Raw genomic sequence first — 17,771 nt, 5'->3', positions numbered from 1 at the left:
AGATTTGAAATTTTTAAATTTGATTTTTCGAATACATAGATCATTAGTTTATATTATAAGCGGTAAAGATTTACGCATGACCGTCTGACTTCACCGATTTCTGAGTCCTGAGTTGGAATTAACAACGAGCTGATTTGTTTTTGTATTTTTGGGATTTCGCATTCTTGGTTATTTGAGCAAGGTTTTGACTTTTGAGTGATGGAGGGGTCTGGAAATGAACGATTGGATCCCTTTTTTAATTGTGTTCAGGCAGTCAAGAATGTGGTTTCGCCTCTAGAATCCAATTTTCGAAAGATAGCAAAGAATTTTGAGAATTGCGTTTTTGGGGTTCCCAGAAATGGCTATTTAAATATTTGTGCCGATGACACTGCTATCGAGCTTGTGAGGAGACACTGCAGTGCCGGTTCAAGTATCAATCATCATGGAGCTGTTAATGGTGATGTAAAGAAAAATGCAAACTTTCCCGTGGAAATATTCACTGGACTGTTTGCAAGAAATTGTGGAAATGATTTACTTAGTAATGCTAGTGTTTGTGCTAACGGAGTTGAGAATTTGAAAGAGATGTGTGGAGGCGATAATGATTGGAAAGTAGGCAGGAATTTGAATGGGAATGTTCTGCACTTTGAAATGGCATGGTCTGTTCTGACTGACGGTTTTTTTAGCTTCTCTCATAATCCAATCCAGGATAGGAAAAGTGAAATTAGGGAGAAGAAATTGATGGTTAAAGGTAAATGTTTTCCATTTGAATGCTTAATAGCGTTTGTTTGAGCAGCTGATCCATTTGCCAACGTCTGATGTCTTGGTTGAGGAAAATGGTTCTTAGAACACTGATTATGAAGCTTCTGCTGCAGCTGTTAATGAACGTGATCATTTCTTCTCGCGTATTTCAGGTGGTAGAGGAGCATGTATAAATGGATTTTCGAGTAACCTGAAGTTTGGGCGAGTGAAAGGTGTGCCACTGAGTATTATTTTGGTTCCTTCAGTGACTGACACGAAGGATGAAGGGATTAATAGTGCTGCTGACCAGAATGGCAGTGAAGCCGATTCGCCTCAGAAGTTGGATCAGGAGTTACTTGATGTTCCTTTGTCTAATAAAGAAGGTTTCGGACCAGTTCTGTCCACCATATCACCGACAGAATTATCCAGACTTCTGCCTTCCATAAGGAGATCGTTGGAAGAAGATCATCCTGACAAGAAGAAACTGTTAATAGCCCAGGCTTTCTTCAGATATACAGAGGCTGAAGGTACGTTTTCCACTTCAATACTAATTTATCTGATCGGAATTGCTTGACAATGTTAACTGATATGCTATCAGTTGGTCATAAATCTTGGCCTTCTATCAAAGACTTGCTCATTGTCAATGTTCCATGCCTTTCAAAAATCAAAGTCCTAGGACTCATCTAATTTTTATCGAACACGTGTAAATCCTTAGCTTGTTTACCTTGGTGCTTGTTCGGCCACGATGACCATCACAAAGACTGCATTTAAATCAGGTGTGGATTTGCTGGTTCATCGTGGCCCATGTCTGCACATTATCGCATTACACATTAAAGTTGGATAATTCATTAACGGATTAACTTTTTGCTCGATATTGTGTACTTCTATTAGTTTAGTTGGGAAATGTAAGTTAAATTTTCTTTCTGCAGGAAAGAATCTTTTTCAGGAATTGAACAGAGATGATGATGGGCAAGTTTCTTTTCAAAGTCTTGAAGTTGCTATCAGAAAGCATAAATTGCCTAAGAGTCATGATCGTGAATTTATGTATCATTCAAGGAGTTACTTGCTGCCATTGAAACGGCTTCAAAAAGACTCACAGTAAACCAATTTCCTTTCCTGTTCTACTACACATGCAGTGAATGCTAGCGTTAGATTGAATTCCTGCTTAGTTTCAGGTTGCATGTAAGTTATTTGTGATGGAGACTGGAGAGCCCTTGGAATTTGTGTTGGTACTTGAATTTTTTAGATGTATTTCCAATAAAATTTGAAGTTTGATATGCACTTTTTTACTGGCAATTTTTTAGCGAAGTCTCGTATCTCGATTTTCTTTCTTAGCAGCATTTTCTTTTAATCTCTCTTCTTTTCTGTTTATATTACTCAAGTTATTAAACAGGTTAAAATTATTGTCATAAAACTTATAGAACTTCGAAGTTTTTTTTAAAAAAATCTGGTATTTATTTGCCAATTTCATAGCTGGATATAGATTTTGTCCTGAAAGTTCTAGTTTGAGTAATTTTTGTTTACCTGATTTTGTGTATTTTAATCACTTGGTCTGACTGTGATGGTCAGAAATTATTAGATTTTCCAACTTAAAAATGGAAGAATTATAATTTTGGGAGAACATTGGGTAGATATAATTGCCAATTTGTTATGTGTTCGGTGTAACAATAGGTTATTTGTCATTTGACTGTGTTCCATTACACCTGCCTTTGATACAGTGTTAGGATCGGCAAAAAGACGAAAACAGTGCAAAGTATGGGGTTAAATATACTGTTTCAATGAAAATTTTACATTTTAAAAGAATTTTCCTCTACTTCCTCCTTTCTATGCACAAAGTATAGCTACAGTAGCTCTAGTTCTTGAAATCTTTAAAGTAAACTGAACACTGAGAAGTTGGAATGAGTACACTATTTAAAACTATGTGGAATTAGTCAAAATAAATTTCAGAGAACTGATTTGAAGTTTTAAAATTATGTTTGAAGTACGCAATGCAGAAATGTTAAACTGAAATGTCTTAAATGAAAAGGTAAAAAGGGTAGCGATTTTACAGAGATTTGAAAGTGGTGTAATCTTTCTATGTCCTCTCTTCTTCCAACTAGAATGAATCCACAAATTAATCCTTGTCCACACTAAATTCTGAGGTATAAATCACTTCCAGATTTAGTGGACTCGATTAGTCAATAAAACTAGCAAATATTGTCCACTACACTTCTGGTTTGATGGTAATACAATGGATAGGGCTCAAGATAAAGTGTCCGCACTAATCTATGAATCACCCAAGATTACTTAAGCACCGTCACAAACATGTGTGAGACAGAGTTGCTTATTAGCTTTTGTGAACATAATTGCAACAATAAATTTACATCAAAAGTTGCAATATTTGGCTTCTATTTGTACTCTCTCAACTATCTCTGCTGAATTCATTTGGTCTGATAATCACGACACTGTGTAGAGAGGGGTAACATCCTTATAGTTTAGCCTTTTTGCTTGTTCAGTGTCTAAATCGAATTTCTCTTTGCTAACTACTTAGCCAATAGAATTAGCTTACTGGAATCGAATAGCATTTTCTAAGCATAAATTTTAGCTTGATCATCTATACTGAACTTGTCTGAGATGACTTTCGGTTTGTTCATCATCCCTTGTCTTTACTGGAACTCAATGCTAAAACTGTTCATTGCTAGAAGTCATCTATACTGTAAATCATGGACAGTGATTAAATACAAGAGAAAAATAACTGATTATGAATGAAATGTTTTGTCTAAGACAAAACATGTAGACAAATCTTAACCTGAGAGACAGCTTAAATTGGTATCATTTTACCAACTTTTGGTGGCATGTATTAAACGTCACTGAATTCTACATTGCATGCAGAAGGATTTTGTCTGAAGCTGCTAATGTGGGTGCTGTTTCTCCGAATGTGGAAATACCTGCTGATAGTGTTTTTAAATCAGCGTTGGCTGGAGGAATATCTTGTTCATTATCTGCCGCTATAATGCACCCCATTGACACAATTAAGGTAAATTCTAGAAATTTTGATAATAAATGTATGTACAAATCTGTTTGGTCATTTTCTTGTTATTAGGTGTTAGCAATGTAAGATTGCACATTAATCCAATCTAGATATGATATATATTGTTTATTGTTGCATGGGCTTCAGTCCTGTAATTCTTATCAAACTGATGAACGTTAAAAAAAATTGTGATCAGTATTCAAATTAAATGTGAACGCTCATTGACAGATATGCGAACTGCACATAACTGCCATGAAAGTCTTGGAATTCCTAATAAACCTGATTTTGATCGTGATTTGTCAAAATGTTTTGGGAATTGATTGCAAATAATAGATTGTCTGCTTCTTCAACGTGGGTTCAGAAATTTCTTTTTTCTGAAGTTAATTGCCCTCGGATTCAACTTCCAGAGTTATATTAAAATATTGAAGGACAGACAACCTTGGAGTAGAGTAAAGTTGTTGTTGTGTTTGCTTTTGGCAGATTGCTTTCTCTAGGATTCTCGACCCAAATTTAATGCATATATGACTACCAAACTCTTACTCTACTATTGTGCCTCCAACGAAGTTGGAACAGTCTGTTGCATCGTTTAACCTCTTCAGGTTTTTTATGATTTGTAATATGTATTTTTCCTTAAACTGACTCAAGCATCTAGTGCTCTCGCTTTAAGGGGGATTGCAACTCTGGTTCATCATTTGGTGGTTTGTTGTAATTGTATAGAGATTGATATTAATTCGACAGATAGGTTATAAAGCTAATAATTAAATTATTGAACATGAAAAATAGGCACATATTACCATTTTCGTATGTGTAATTTCATTTTTCACGAGGCAATTTGACTGCTCTCAATTGGTTTCTCAGACACAGGTCCAAGCTTCAACCCTTAGCTTCTCAGAAATTTTATCGATGGTTCCTCAACTTGGAGTCCAGGGATTATATAAGGGGTCAATTCCAGCTATTTTAGGGCAATTTTCAAGGTATATTTTGACTATCCATCATCTCTTACTGTTAATTATAGAATCTCTTTTCTGGATGATACGAATACTTATTGCAGCCATGGATTGCGAACTGGAATCTGCGAAGCAAGCAAGTGTGTTTTAATAAAATTTGCGCCGACACTTCCAGAAATACAGGTAACAATTTTGGTGATGTATGTGGGTGTTAATACTTTCCTCCATATAAATAGTCTTCATTAACCGAATATATGGTCGTTTGCTTATTTCCAGAATCTAGCTAAGAAAGATGCTTTTGAATATGTGTTTCTTGCTTGTTGGGAAAATTACATAGTTCCCTCAAAGCCATTGAACCTGTGTGCCGCCTTATGGGGATCAAGATTTTACTTCATACTTATTTAAATATCCTATTTATGTTGAATATCCTTCATCGTGAGTTGCTAGCTCAGTTCTAGTCATTCCAAGAAATTATACGAACTTTTTTTTTTTTTTTAATTTGGTTTGCAGAGCTTACCTATTAGTTTAGTCATTTTTACATGAGTTGGTCAGTGAACTACAGTTATTTTAAGAATGCTATAAACATTTTTCATAAAAAATTACATTAGTTTGTAAATTCTGCTTCTTACATTGAATTTCCTGCCATATGTCGGCAGTTTCTTATTACGAGGATGGTGTTTAGGTTCAATCTCTGTCATCATTCTGCAGCACATTTCTTGGAACAATAATGAGGATTCCATGTGAGGTGTTGAAACAAAGGTTGCAGGTTGGCCTATACGGCAATGTGGGAGAAGCTATTGTTGGAACTTGGCAGCAAAATGGTCTCAAGGGTTTTTTTCGTGGAACTGGGATGACCTTATGCCGAGAGATTCCATTCTATGTTGCCGGCTCAAGCATTTATGATGAATCCAAGAAGGTACAGCTACAGCTTTCTGTCTTTGTAGTCTGCATTATTTCCAATTTATATTCTGTAGCTGATCGCTTTTAATGGCAGCTCCTATTTACTTTAAGCTCTTTAAACTGTTTGAAAGTCAGTTCCTTGATTCGGTTTCCTATCTGGTTTGGAAATCAATTCCGGCACGCCGATGACTTTTGTGTCGTTCTGGGATATCTTTATTAAAAACTGAAAACCAACCCAGGACCGTACTAATAGGCCACAAAATGTCACCTATAGAAGTGGCATATAAATTGTTTCAATTGATCCGAGTGGTAAAAGTGGTTTTAGTAAGTGCATTAATATGATTCCTTGCACTATTTCAGGCTGCTCAGAAGCTTCTTGGACGGGAGCTACAACCATGGGAAACAGTTGTTGTTGGAGCTTTGTCTGGTGGGTTTACTGCTGTGTTGACGACTCCTTTTGACGTAATAAAGACGAGGATGATGACTGCTTCTGAGGGCCAATCTGCAGCATTCTCAGTCGTGTTGTTCTCCATCTTACGTCATGAAGGGCCTCTCGGATTATTCAAAGGAGCCATTCCTCGGTTCTTCTGGGTTGCTCCACTGGGTGCCATGAATTTTGCTGGCTATGAACTCATAAGAAAAGCGATGGACTGAGATAAGGATACTGCTGACCCACTCTCAAACACGATTAGGAAATGAAGCTCTATTGATCAAGTTTCTACAATTTTAAGAACTCAAGACGGAAAATTTTTTTAGATGTTTCCGCAAATATGAAATACACCAGTAGAAATAACAACCAACCGCAGCAGTGAGATAGTAAAATGTCTTGGCCGAGATATCCCCCTAACTCGTCTTTATGTGATATCGTTTCATAAATCAATTTTGTGAGAGAGATCTTCGACCCAACTCATTATTAATATTGTTTAATAAATAAATGATAAAATTTAGTTTGACATGAGTTGTGCTTTGATTCGATTGCTTTGAATTACTTGGCAAGCATAATATATTTAGGCACCCACTAGTGTTTTAGTCGCTTGTTGATTTAGAATTATTGAAGGGTTTTAAGATATTTTTATATCTTATACGAGGTGTTTCCCATTATATAATATTGTGAACTTTTAGTACTGGGATCATCGACACATAAAATCAATTTTCATTAATATATGAGAAATACGTGTGATCTAATGATATTGGATTATGAGAATAATTACTTCCGAACTCCGGTTTAAATCGGTTAAAATACTTGTTCATTTTCTTTATCTAACAAAACTTAATATTTTCAACTTAATTTATTTAATCACATATTACGTTTTATTAATTTAGTACATCTATTTTAGTAATTCATAATCTATATGAAAATGACTTGAAATCGGAGACAGCTAGATAAAATTGAAGTGGATTGGAACCGATATTGTTATATATAATAGAATCCGTACCTACTTGACACAATATGCTTAGTGAGAACTCGTCTCTTTTATTTATTATACATAGTTGTTTCGTTTCAAACCCATGTAATCTATGTCATAAATCCCATAAAATCAAGAAGGTGAATCGATAATAATTTTATCACAAAAACTCATATGAGATCGTCTCGCTGATCAATTTTGTGAAAACCCATAAATTATGGGAAGTTGTGAAATTTTATTTATTTACATACATGTATAAGATATTATTTTCGAAATTGTAAATAATAGAAATTTTGAAAATAATGAATAATACATTTTATTCAAAATTTGTTCTCAGCCAATAATTATCTTAAATTCGAAACCCTAATGCAAAATGTACCCATTAATTTCGAATTATTTGGATTGATATCAACATATTTAAAAGAATATATTGCATGTAAGGCAATTTTCTCAACAAAGAAGCTAGCAAATTTGCAATACAGTCCAGATACGTCATGAACCTGTACGAAAAATCAGTCTACGTTTAACCATCCTGTCCAGAAGCCATAAATTCGAAATTTTGCAATGTATATTCACGTTTTTATTTATTTGGCACAATTTAAGTATGAAATATATATATCGATAATTAAGGAATAATTATTTCGCAATTCTGGAAGGAAAATCAATCAGTTTATGGTAAGATTTTCACCCCGCCCCTATAAAATATGAGGACTTCCCTCATTCGAAATTCACAACTTAGAATCTCGAAATTCTCTCTAGCATCCTCCATATAATTTTCGAAGCCTTTATCCTCAAGTAGCGAAGCTCTGCCGCAATCCAGACCCGGAGGGAAGTTCGATCAACCAGCGCAACAACCCTCCACGTTCTTAAAATTCGAAAAAAAATACTGTAAGTAGGCTTTTTTAAAGATTAAATTTCGTTATGTATGTTTCTTCGTTTTTTTGAAAATACGGTCGAGTACGTTTTCTTGTGTTGGTTTTCATATAGTTTTGGGCACTGTGAGGAGTCGACTGTATATGGGTAGGAATCCAACCATGACATGACTCTTACACGGCGAGAATGTAACCGCTATATGGTCTCGCCCACTTAGAGGAGTAAAAATTAGTGACTGATATCAGTAAACCATATAAAGTAGAGGAATTTCAGTGCCTGGTAATGTTATGCATGTGATATGAATGATGTTATGCAAGTCATGTGATTTCGAAATTTTATGCATGTTGTTATATTGTGCTCGAACGGCCTCCACTTGCCGAGTATTACCAAAATACTCACCCCCTTACAATCCTTTCCCAGATAAACCCGAGGAAGAACTCGAGGAAGAGGAGTAGGACTAGTTTTGGGGCTTGTGAAATTCGAGACTTGAGATTTTAAAATTTTAGTTAAGTTTAAGCTTTATTATTCAGTTGTAACGCTTCCGCATTAGATTCTGTCGTTTTTTCGATTTTGGGATTGTAAAGATAATTGTTATTTCGTTTGAATTATGATATATAAACTGGTTTCGGTTTATACTGTGCTACGAGGCTGGTTTTTTTCGATTGTGTGATTGTTAAACAACGCCGGTGTCAACCCAGAGTTTCGGGCGTGACAAATTTTATGATACGGATTTCCGACCTAACCCGACTCATGAAATATTACTTTTTATGTTCAAAGTTTTATTTTTAACTGCGAAAGTATCATTTTTTGTTAGTTATATTATGAAAAAATATTGAGTAATATGTGTTGATCCGAGTTAAAAATATTACTTTTTATTTCAAAAATATATTGTGTATTCAAGGACGCAACCAAGAATTTTTAATCTAGTGAACGAAATTTGTTTCAAAGTGTTTATATATATATATATATATATATATATATAAGTAATGTGTATCACATTATCTTAACTTAATGAACGTAAATGTAAAGTACTAAATTATACAATAAAATATGTTTGAATCCTATTTAAGTTACAATCTGCGATTATTCAAATTATCAAACTTATCAGAGATAAACTTCATATCAACCCTAAGGAAAATAATTCATGATAATAAAAAGCGAAAGTTTTACTTGTTTATGATAATAAAACCAATCTCCAAATCACAACACAAATTTCACAATTAATGATCTTAATATTTAAATATAAAAATTAAAAATAATTTATAATAATCACCATATTTTTGGAAAACACTATTCTTTTCAATCAATAAAATTTAATTTCAAAAATAAATATACATAAAGAAAAGCACACTTTTTTTCTATTTGTTCCTAAATTACAAATTTCGATTAAGTCGTATGAATTTAAAAAAAAAAAAAAAAAACCATATCGAACAATTAAAATATACCGGTAAAATGGTGATTCTCCTAAAATTCATATATGATTTTATAAATTTGCAATTGAAAGTCTCTTGAAGAGTCAGTTTTAGCCGTCAAATGGAAAGAACATTAAACCTAATTCTAGTATTTGATTTCACGTTATAATTTTAGTAGATTTTTTAAAACCTTATAAATTGCACACCATATTTAAATCTATAACTATACTAACTAGTTGAGCTAGGAATTTTCTAGTGGGGCAATATCCCACTATTACCTCTAAAGAAGTTACGTCTATGTATGTAATACATGTTGATTTGAGTGAAAAAAATATTACTTTTTCTGAAAAAATATTATTTTTCAATGCAATGATCGACTCGTCTCATTGGTACGGATATGTGAGACCGTTACACATGAAACCTACTCGAATTATATTTAAATTTACCAAATTTTTATGGCTTGGAGGTTCTAATTGTTTTTCTATGATTCTAAAACAAGAAACTGGTCCCATAATCCCTCTATTTTCTTCCAAAGGCGATGTTTAACCTCTTGTTTGTATTAAGTTGGACATTGTCCAATCTCAATGAGGTGAAGATGAAAAGGTGCAATTTGATATTTTTTTTATTTTTTATTCAATTAAAATTTTATTTGAAAATTTAAGTGAAATTTTGTATGTATAAGTACATGATTTACGATTAGTTCGACCCTATCATCGAGGTATTTCTTTAATAATACTCCAAGTATAGATCAATGATAATAAATGACTCACGTCATTTTTTCATATGATACAATGTGTTGATCGAAGTAAAAAAAAAATCGAGATTAGGTCGAAAAAACTCACTATGTCCTTCCGAATATGACCAGTGTTGGATTATGTCCGGTGACGTTACCTTTGTCGGTGGCACTCCATGACCCAATTGAGATATTAGGTCCTCATACTCAAACAAATATCTTTTTGTTTTTCCTTCTTGTAATAGACAAACAAGTATCTTTAATCGAACACATATCTAAATTGGTCTTTTTTTTTTTTTTTGGGATTCCTTCTTTTCCGGGTTCAGAAATCACAACAGAAGTTAAAAAGAAACAGAAATATGAAGATATTCTTTCATATCCAACCAAAAAAATTTTGAAATATGTTTTTAGAATATCATGACTTTTAATATATAGAATTTTTCAACAGCAAAAAAAAAATGAAATCATATCATAAAAAATTATGATAGTCAGTCGATGACTTATAGATCATCTGACATAAGGCAAAAACTTGTTTGAGACGGTCTCACGGGTCGTATTTTGTGAGACAGATCTCTTATTTGGGTCATCCAGGAAAAAGCNTATATAGAGTTATGTATAAATATATATCGTGATTTCTTATCCAAGAAGTGGATATTTTTGTATGTGGAAATATCTCCAAAACTTAAAATGCATGTATACTACTAGACTAGGAGAAATATCCTGTGTGTGTTCAATATCAGTGCTAGCTGTGACGTTACAAGGCAAGAGATGTGGGACTCAGAAACACAGTGCCCAAAGGGACTACTTTAAATTATTGGAGCGTAGTAAAAGAAAGCAACCAGACATGTTATAGATTAGATTTGGAGGAGATAAAGACCCATTCTTGAGCACCAATCTATAATTGGCCTGTTAAATTTACACTGGTAGATATTTGGATATCGAAGGGGCTTCGTCGAAGATTAAGTTAACATTGATCGATGAATTATAGACGAAAGGTGTTTCCGACGAAGCATCTCCGACTGGTGAAAGATCATTGGATCCATTGCCACTGATCCATAATTGTCCAGTTACAAAAATTAATATGAGTGATTTATAAGTTTGATTAATAAATATTAAATACATAAGCAATGTATATTATAGAATAAAAATTTTAAATTCATATGTACCCAATAAATAGATCACAGCAAATCTGATCGGTTTATAATCGTCAATATGTTAAACATAAGCCACTAAATTTTATAAGAAATATTGATTTTTATTTTTAAAAAATTACCAATAGTTTTTGAAGATGAAATATGCATGTATGTATGTACAATATTGCTTTAAAAAATTGGGTTACTCGTATAAACTTTTATAGAAAAACTAGGTAAAGACACGTGCGACGCACGTGAAAATATATTTTTCTGTTGTCAATAATTGTTGTTAAAGAAATGAGATCGGGAGAGATTAATTTACAGAAAATTATATATTAATAATTTTCATGTTATTTTAGTCAATAGAAAATGAGTATGCTACATGTACAACCAAATTTTTACAATAATTCTTACCACACAAAAAAATCTTTACAAAAATTTTATTTATCAAAATCTCATTATAAATTAAATATAAAATCTCCTTGGACAATAACAAAATCTCATGATATAATTGTTATAAATATCGCAGTAGGATATATTGGTTGTTCTTTTAACATTATCCGTAGGAAATTCAATGTAATATAATTTAGACAAAAACTTGTGTGAGACGGTCTCACTGGTCGTAAATATCTTATTTGGGTCATCCATAAAAAATCATTACTTTTTATGCTAAAAGTATTACTTTTTATTGTGAATATCGGTAGAGTTGACCCGTCTCACAGATAAAGATCCGTGAGACTGTCTGACAAGAGACCTACTCTATAATTTGTACAACAAGTATTATAAAATGAGTGCAAAAGATATTTGTTTAAAAATTTTGTGTTATAAATCTAAGGTTATTCTTGAATGGAAGGATTTCAATACATTCAAATGTATTTTTGTTATTTAGTGAAGTGACATCGTAAACTTCAAATCCACTCATTTCATGTGTATATAGTAGTATTTCATGTTAATTGTGATATATTTCAAGTCCACCCAATAATGATGTAATTTGAAATTCATTCTACTTTATATAAATAATAATACGTAAATAAGTCATGTGTTGATTCAATATTTGATCTATTGTTTCATTGTTAACAATAAAATTATAATTCTAATCCATGAATTTGAAATCAATTCATCCAAGCGCAATCTAAATAAATTAATAATTGTTGAAAAACATATTAGTAATAAATCTTATAATTTTTTATAAATTAGACATTGGAGAAAATATAATATAGAATTGATATCATAATAATAATTAAAATTAAATTTGAGAGAAGAAAAAATTATAATACATAGCGTTGATCACTTATTTTACCACGTGCTACTGATTTATGAAAAATAAAAATACAATATAGATAATATATTCTAAATCTTAAAATAAATTATTGTGTCAAATGTTTTCTTCTTTTATATTTTCAATTTTTATTGCTTTTACTTTTTTTTGTCATCAGCTTTTTCTTCTTTGTGAAAAAAATACAATATTCTCATCATCTTCATTAGCAAATCTTATGGTGCTGTCGACATCAATCATTTGCATTTTCATATTTGTATTTTTTGATTCTTTGTTGGAAAACTTTTTTTTTATAATAATTTTGTTGCTGAAAATCTTTCTATGCTATAATTTAATTATCCCCAATATTCATTCTTGTGTTGTTATCGTCTTCTATTACTTATATTTCAATATTTTTACTATGAGACAATTGATTATAGTCTTTTTTCTTTTTAATTTCTTATTGTTCGGAATCTACTGATATCTTTTTGCATTCAATATTTCGTTGTTGAAATATTTTCTTATATTTTGAATGTGTTCAATTATAAATTATTTAAATCGTTTTGTCCATTTTGTGAAGAAATGTATATTCTTATCTATTTGATGTCTCTACAGGTCTCCACACAAATTAAGTTTTTTTTTGGAAATTTTTTTTCGTTTAATCTACAAGCAAATAAAACCAAAGAATTTTGTTATTTCGGTCTTCTACAAATTATGTTTCTTGTTTGTAAAAAAATCTTTTAACTTAATCTACAAGCAAATAAAACCAATGAATTTTGGTTATTTCATCATCTAGACAACTGAAAAATATGATTTAATTAATATGATATTAATTTATCAAAAAATGTTCAACTCTTAGTGATATAACATATTTATGCAATATATTATTTAAATACAAAAATTCAGAATTACGATCACCATATTTTTTTTATATTTCATACTATATTATTGGAAGTATTAAATTTTTATATATTAATTTTTTTCTTGAGAAACTTCTTGCATATATAAAATCATTCGAAAGATTATAGATTTACAAAATAAAACAAATCATATTCAATTTAATATTTTGTGAAAAATATATGTTCACTTCATCTATAAGCAAATAAAAACCAAATAATTTTGACCTTTCTTATTATCAATCATAAGGAGAAAGCAACACCCCGAGCGAACTTGTCGTAGCGGACAAATAGTTGGCTCAGGGTTTTATTTATTTCCTCGCTGCCCTCCGGGGGCCGGACCTTGGCATTATATCTAACAAGCCTGATTTATTGAGTAATGCTAATGAATAATTTTTGTAAAGATTTATTCATAATAATTTTAAAAATTTACCTTCGAAGATATGTCATTTCAGATTATATAAAGCTATAATTGATTTGCTTATATCTATCTTTTATAAAAATACATTTTCGTCAATTGTAAGATCATCAAATAAGTAATTGTTATAGTTTCTTACCTTTACAAAGACGAAAAATAGTTAAAATTAGTAAAACTATATGTATTCAATCATATATTGTTAAATTTTAAAAATAAACTAAGGCTTTGAAAAATATTAGTTGGGTTTTTTTTATAAAGAAATATAGATAGAATAAATACTCACGAAATATTTATAAGGTCATCTTTTTTTCTATATCCGATAATACTTCGTATCATTTTTGTGAAATGTAATTAACTGTCGAACCTTCTTCATAACACCGACCCACATGATTTAATTATTTTGCATCATTATTTTAATTTGTAGTTTTAAATTAAATAATCTCAATTAATGTAAAATAAAGGATATTTAACATAATGTCCTTACAAAAATTATGTTTTTTTTTTTTGGAAAAAATTCAATATATTTACATCCAAATAAAACAAAAGAATTTTGGTATTTCAATATTGTACAAACTAATTCTTTTGGGAAAAAATTATTTCACTTCATCTATAAACAAATAAAACAAATGATTTTTTTTTCAATATTCTCAAATTAATATTTTGTGGAAAAAAATATGTTCAATTCATCTACAAGAAAATAAAAACCAAAGAATTTTGGAGTTTCAGTCTTCTTGGCAACTTGATCCTTACCTATCATACGTAGATTGACAATTTTGACATTATCATAATCATTGATTTTACAAAAACTTTCTCACCAAATTAAAGATAAACTTCTTGCATATATAAAATCATTCAAAAAATTATAAATCTACAAAATAAAATAAATCACATTCAAACAAATATTTTTGTGAAAAACATTTGTTCACTTCATCTACAAGTAAATAAAAACCAAATAATTTTGACATTGTCTATGGAGAAGTAGTGAGTAATGCTAATGAATAATTTTTTTAAAAATTTATTTATCATAATTTTAAAAATTTACATTCAAAGATATATCTTTTAAGTTTACAAAAAGTTGTAAATGTTTTGTCAATATATATCTCTTATAAAAATACTCCTTCGTTAATTGCAAGAATATCTCATAAAGTAATTGTTATAGTTTATAGCATTTAAAAGAGTAAGAAATAGATAAAATTAAAACAAATTTATTTATGCAATCTTATATCGTTAAATTTTAGTAATAAACCAAGGCTTTGAAAAATATTTGTTGACTTTTTTATCGATAAAGAAATTTAGATAGAATAAATAAATATTTATTAGGATTATCTATATTTATATTTAATAATTGATAATTCTTGTATCATTTTGACACCAACCTTGTAAAACAAAAAGAAAATTAGTTTAATTATTTGGCTTCATTAGTTTAATTATTCGTTTTAAAATAATTAATCTTAATTAACGTAAAATAAAAGATATTTAAAATCATATTCTTATACAAATTAATTTTTTTGTGAAAAAAATATTTTCACTTTATTTACAGGCAAATAAAACCAAAGAATTTTGGTATTTAATCTTCTACAAATTAACTTTTTTGTGAAAAAATCTACAAATTAAGTTTTTTGTGAAAAAATTATTTTCACTTCATCTATAAGCAAATAAAACCAATATATTTTGGTATTTCAATCTTTTTAAATTAATATTTTTTGTGAAAAAAGTTTGTTCAATTCATCTACAAGAAAATAAAAATCAAATAATTTTAGAGTTTTAGCTTTCTTGGCAACTTGATCATTATCTAGCATAAATGTAGTTTGACAATTTTGTCCTGATCATAATAATTAATTTTGCAAAAATATCCTCACTAAATTTCTCCTGTATGTACAAACTAAGGACAAAGTTGAAAATACACAATAGAAAAACTTTGACCTTGGTTCACACTTTTATAATATGTATAGATTTGGGTGGATGAATTTTAATTTTCCCCACAAAATTTTGGAAATTTGTTGGGAAACTTTTGTGGTTACAGTGGAAATCCTGGGGGAAAATTGAAAGTTGAGTCCATGCAGGCATGCTTAATACTCTGTTAGTCCAAAATATAATATTACATTTTATTTTTCATTGTGCCAAATATATATTTGTTGGGTTAGGCGTGTACGGATGAGAATAATACTGAGATGAACGACCTCTTGGGAAGTTTTTTTGTGTCAAGCTGCTGACGTTGCGCCGCTTGATCTGGCTAGCTATGCAGACCGTAAAATGATGGTATATCTTAATGTGTAATATTGCCTTCGCTGGAGATAAGACCGGCGGTAGAGAAAAGGTAAGACCGATCTCTAAAGGATATGAGACAACACCAACAGATAGACACGTACATCTCCGAACTCATGGGCCTAACAACCTGATATATTAGCACCAAAGTAGGTATACTAAGACATAAAGTTGTGTTGGTTAATAAATGTAGCTTTTGACATAGTACTAAGTGTTTAATCCTAATAATTGGTATCAGATGAGTTTAAGTCTCCCAAGAAGCATTATATGCTTCTTGAGAGAATGTTGGGTTAAGCGTGCATGAATATAGTAGTAATGGGATGTGTGATCTACTGAGAAATTCTCGTGCGTCAAGCTACTGACGTTGTGCCGCTTGATCTAGTTGACTAGGTAGACTATAAAAGAATGACATCATATCTTAGTGGGTAATATTTGATAAGTATTTTACAATTTAATTTTAAGTTAAATGTGCTATCCATATGGTTTTGCCATTCAAAAAAGTGAAATTTCAAGTTGTCCATTTGGATTTGGTCATATTCTGCAGAGAGATGCCAAAATGATATCCAATAAAACCATTTGAAATTGTTTTCTCAACCAAAACCAAATTAATTCTTATCATGGGAAAATATCAATGTAGCATGCACATATTTTTCAAACTTCCATCTCCAACCAATTAAAAGTTGATCCCCACAAGAATAGCCTCTACATAATTACATGATGAGTATCCAAGGAAAACTAATGATAATGTTGAAGTACAATAATTGTTTTTGTCACGCCCCAAAACCGAGACGTGTCATCGGCGTTGTTTAACAATTTAAAATCGTATAACAACAAGCCATGTAGTACATCAAATAACCAAAAGCCAGTCTACTACATAACTCAATAATCGTCTTTACAATGCGATTGAAACGAAATGCGGAAGCGTAAAATACGATAATCTAACTAAAAGATAAAATAACGAGACTCGTCTTGAATCGGATCACCATCCTCAAAAGTATTCTTGTTCTTTATCTTTGATTTGTTCTTCGTTTTTATCTGTGGTGGGAATGTAAGGGGTGAGTATTTGAGAAATACTCAGTAAATGAGGGCCGATCGAACATAATAAATATCAAGGTGATAATTATACAAATATGTTATCATAATTTCAATGGAATCATAATTTCAATAGTAAGCATGTTGAGTCGAATATAAACAAAGTACAAACGTAGCACTGAAAATCATCTCATTTTTATGGTTTACTGATCAGTCCCCTATATGTTACTCCTCTAAGGAGCGAGGCCAAAAGAACGGTTATTATAACCCACCGCGTCAGGGCCTTAAACAAAACATATCAAATATCGGAATTTCCTTGCCATTTCTAATTCGAATCATTACAGTGCATTTCAAATATTTCAAACATGCTTTCAAATATTATAAATAATATCAAACAACAAATTGTTCAAGGATTTTCATAACAAATAGGAACGAATATATCATGCCGCTCGAATTTCAAGAAACATACATAATGTATTTTTAAGCAAATGTGGACATATTTACGAAGAAAAAGTATGTCGATATATATATATCAAGTAGTACACTTATGACTTATGAAATGCAAGTGTACGAAAAAAAATAGGAAAAACCCACTTACCTGAAAGATTGTTCCAAAAATCTTGGAATGAACAAGTTGGAGTTTGACACTGAAAAATCAATCACCTTGCAAAAATGTTTGCGCCTAATTGAACCGTTGGATCGGTCTGAATTTTGGATATGTTGCTCCAAACACGTGTAGGTATATTCTGAACGGTGAGATCTGATTTGGACGTG

General features: G+C 30.9%; 1 protein-coding gene across 1 annotated transcript; it reads left to right on the top strand.

Moving 5' to 3' along the window:
- Positions 1-74: 74 nt before the first annotated feature.
- LOC140981790 (uncharacterized) lies at positions 75-6,440 on the top strand. The gene is made up of 8 exons (XM_073448254.1): positions 75-727; positions 891-1,244; positions 1,647-1,815; positions 3,589-3,733; positions 4,586-4,701; positions 4,779-4,857; positions 5,357-5,590; positions 5,935-6,440. The coding sequence occupies exons 1-8, from the start codon at positions 199-201 to the stop codon at positions 6,226-6,228; spliced, it is 1,920 nt and encodes a 639-aa protein (XP_073304355.1). The 5' UTR covers positions 75-198; the 3' UTR covers positions 6,229-6,440.
- The last annotated feature ends 11,331 nt before the right edge of the window (positions 6,441-17,771 follow it).

The sequence above is a fragment of the Primulina huaijiensis genome, chromosome 7 (assembly GCF_012295235.1).
Source record: "Primulina huaijiensis isolate GDHJ02 chromosome 7, ASM1229523v2, whole genome shotgun sequence".
NCBI classification, from domain to species: domain Eukaryota; kingdom Viridiplantae; phylum Streptophyta; class Magnoliopsida; order Lamiales; family Gesneriaceae; genus Primulina; species Primulina huaijiensis.
The sequence above is the reverse complement of the archived record's forward strand: the minus strand, read 5'-3'. Positions and strand labels throughout refer to the sequence as shown.

What these genes read in the sequence shown, in the direction of transcription:
- LOC140981790 (XM_073448254.1), top strand. Translation starts at nt 199, where the DNA reads ATGGAGGGGTCTGGAAATGAACGATTGGATCCCTTTTTTAATTGTGTT. An exon ending in ACCCCATTGACACAATTAAG is followed by an intron (nt 3,734 to 4,585) that starts GTAAATTCTAGA and finishes TTGGTTTCTCAG; the next exon opens with ACACAGGTCCAAGCTTCAAC. An exon ending in ATTTTAGGGCAATTTTCAAG is followed by an intron (nt 4,702 to 4,778) that starts GTATATTTTGAC and finishes TACTTATTGCAG; the next exon opens with CCATGGATTGCGAACTGGAA.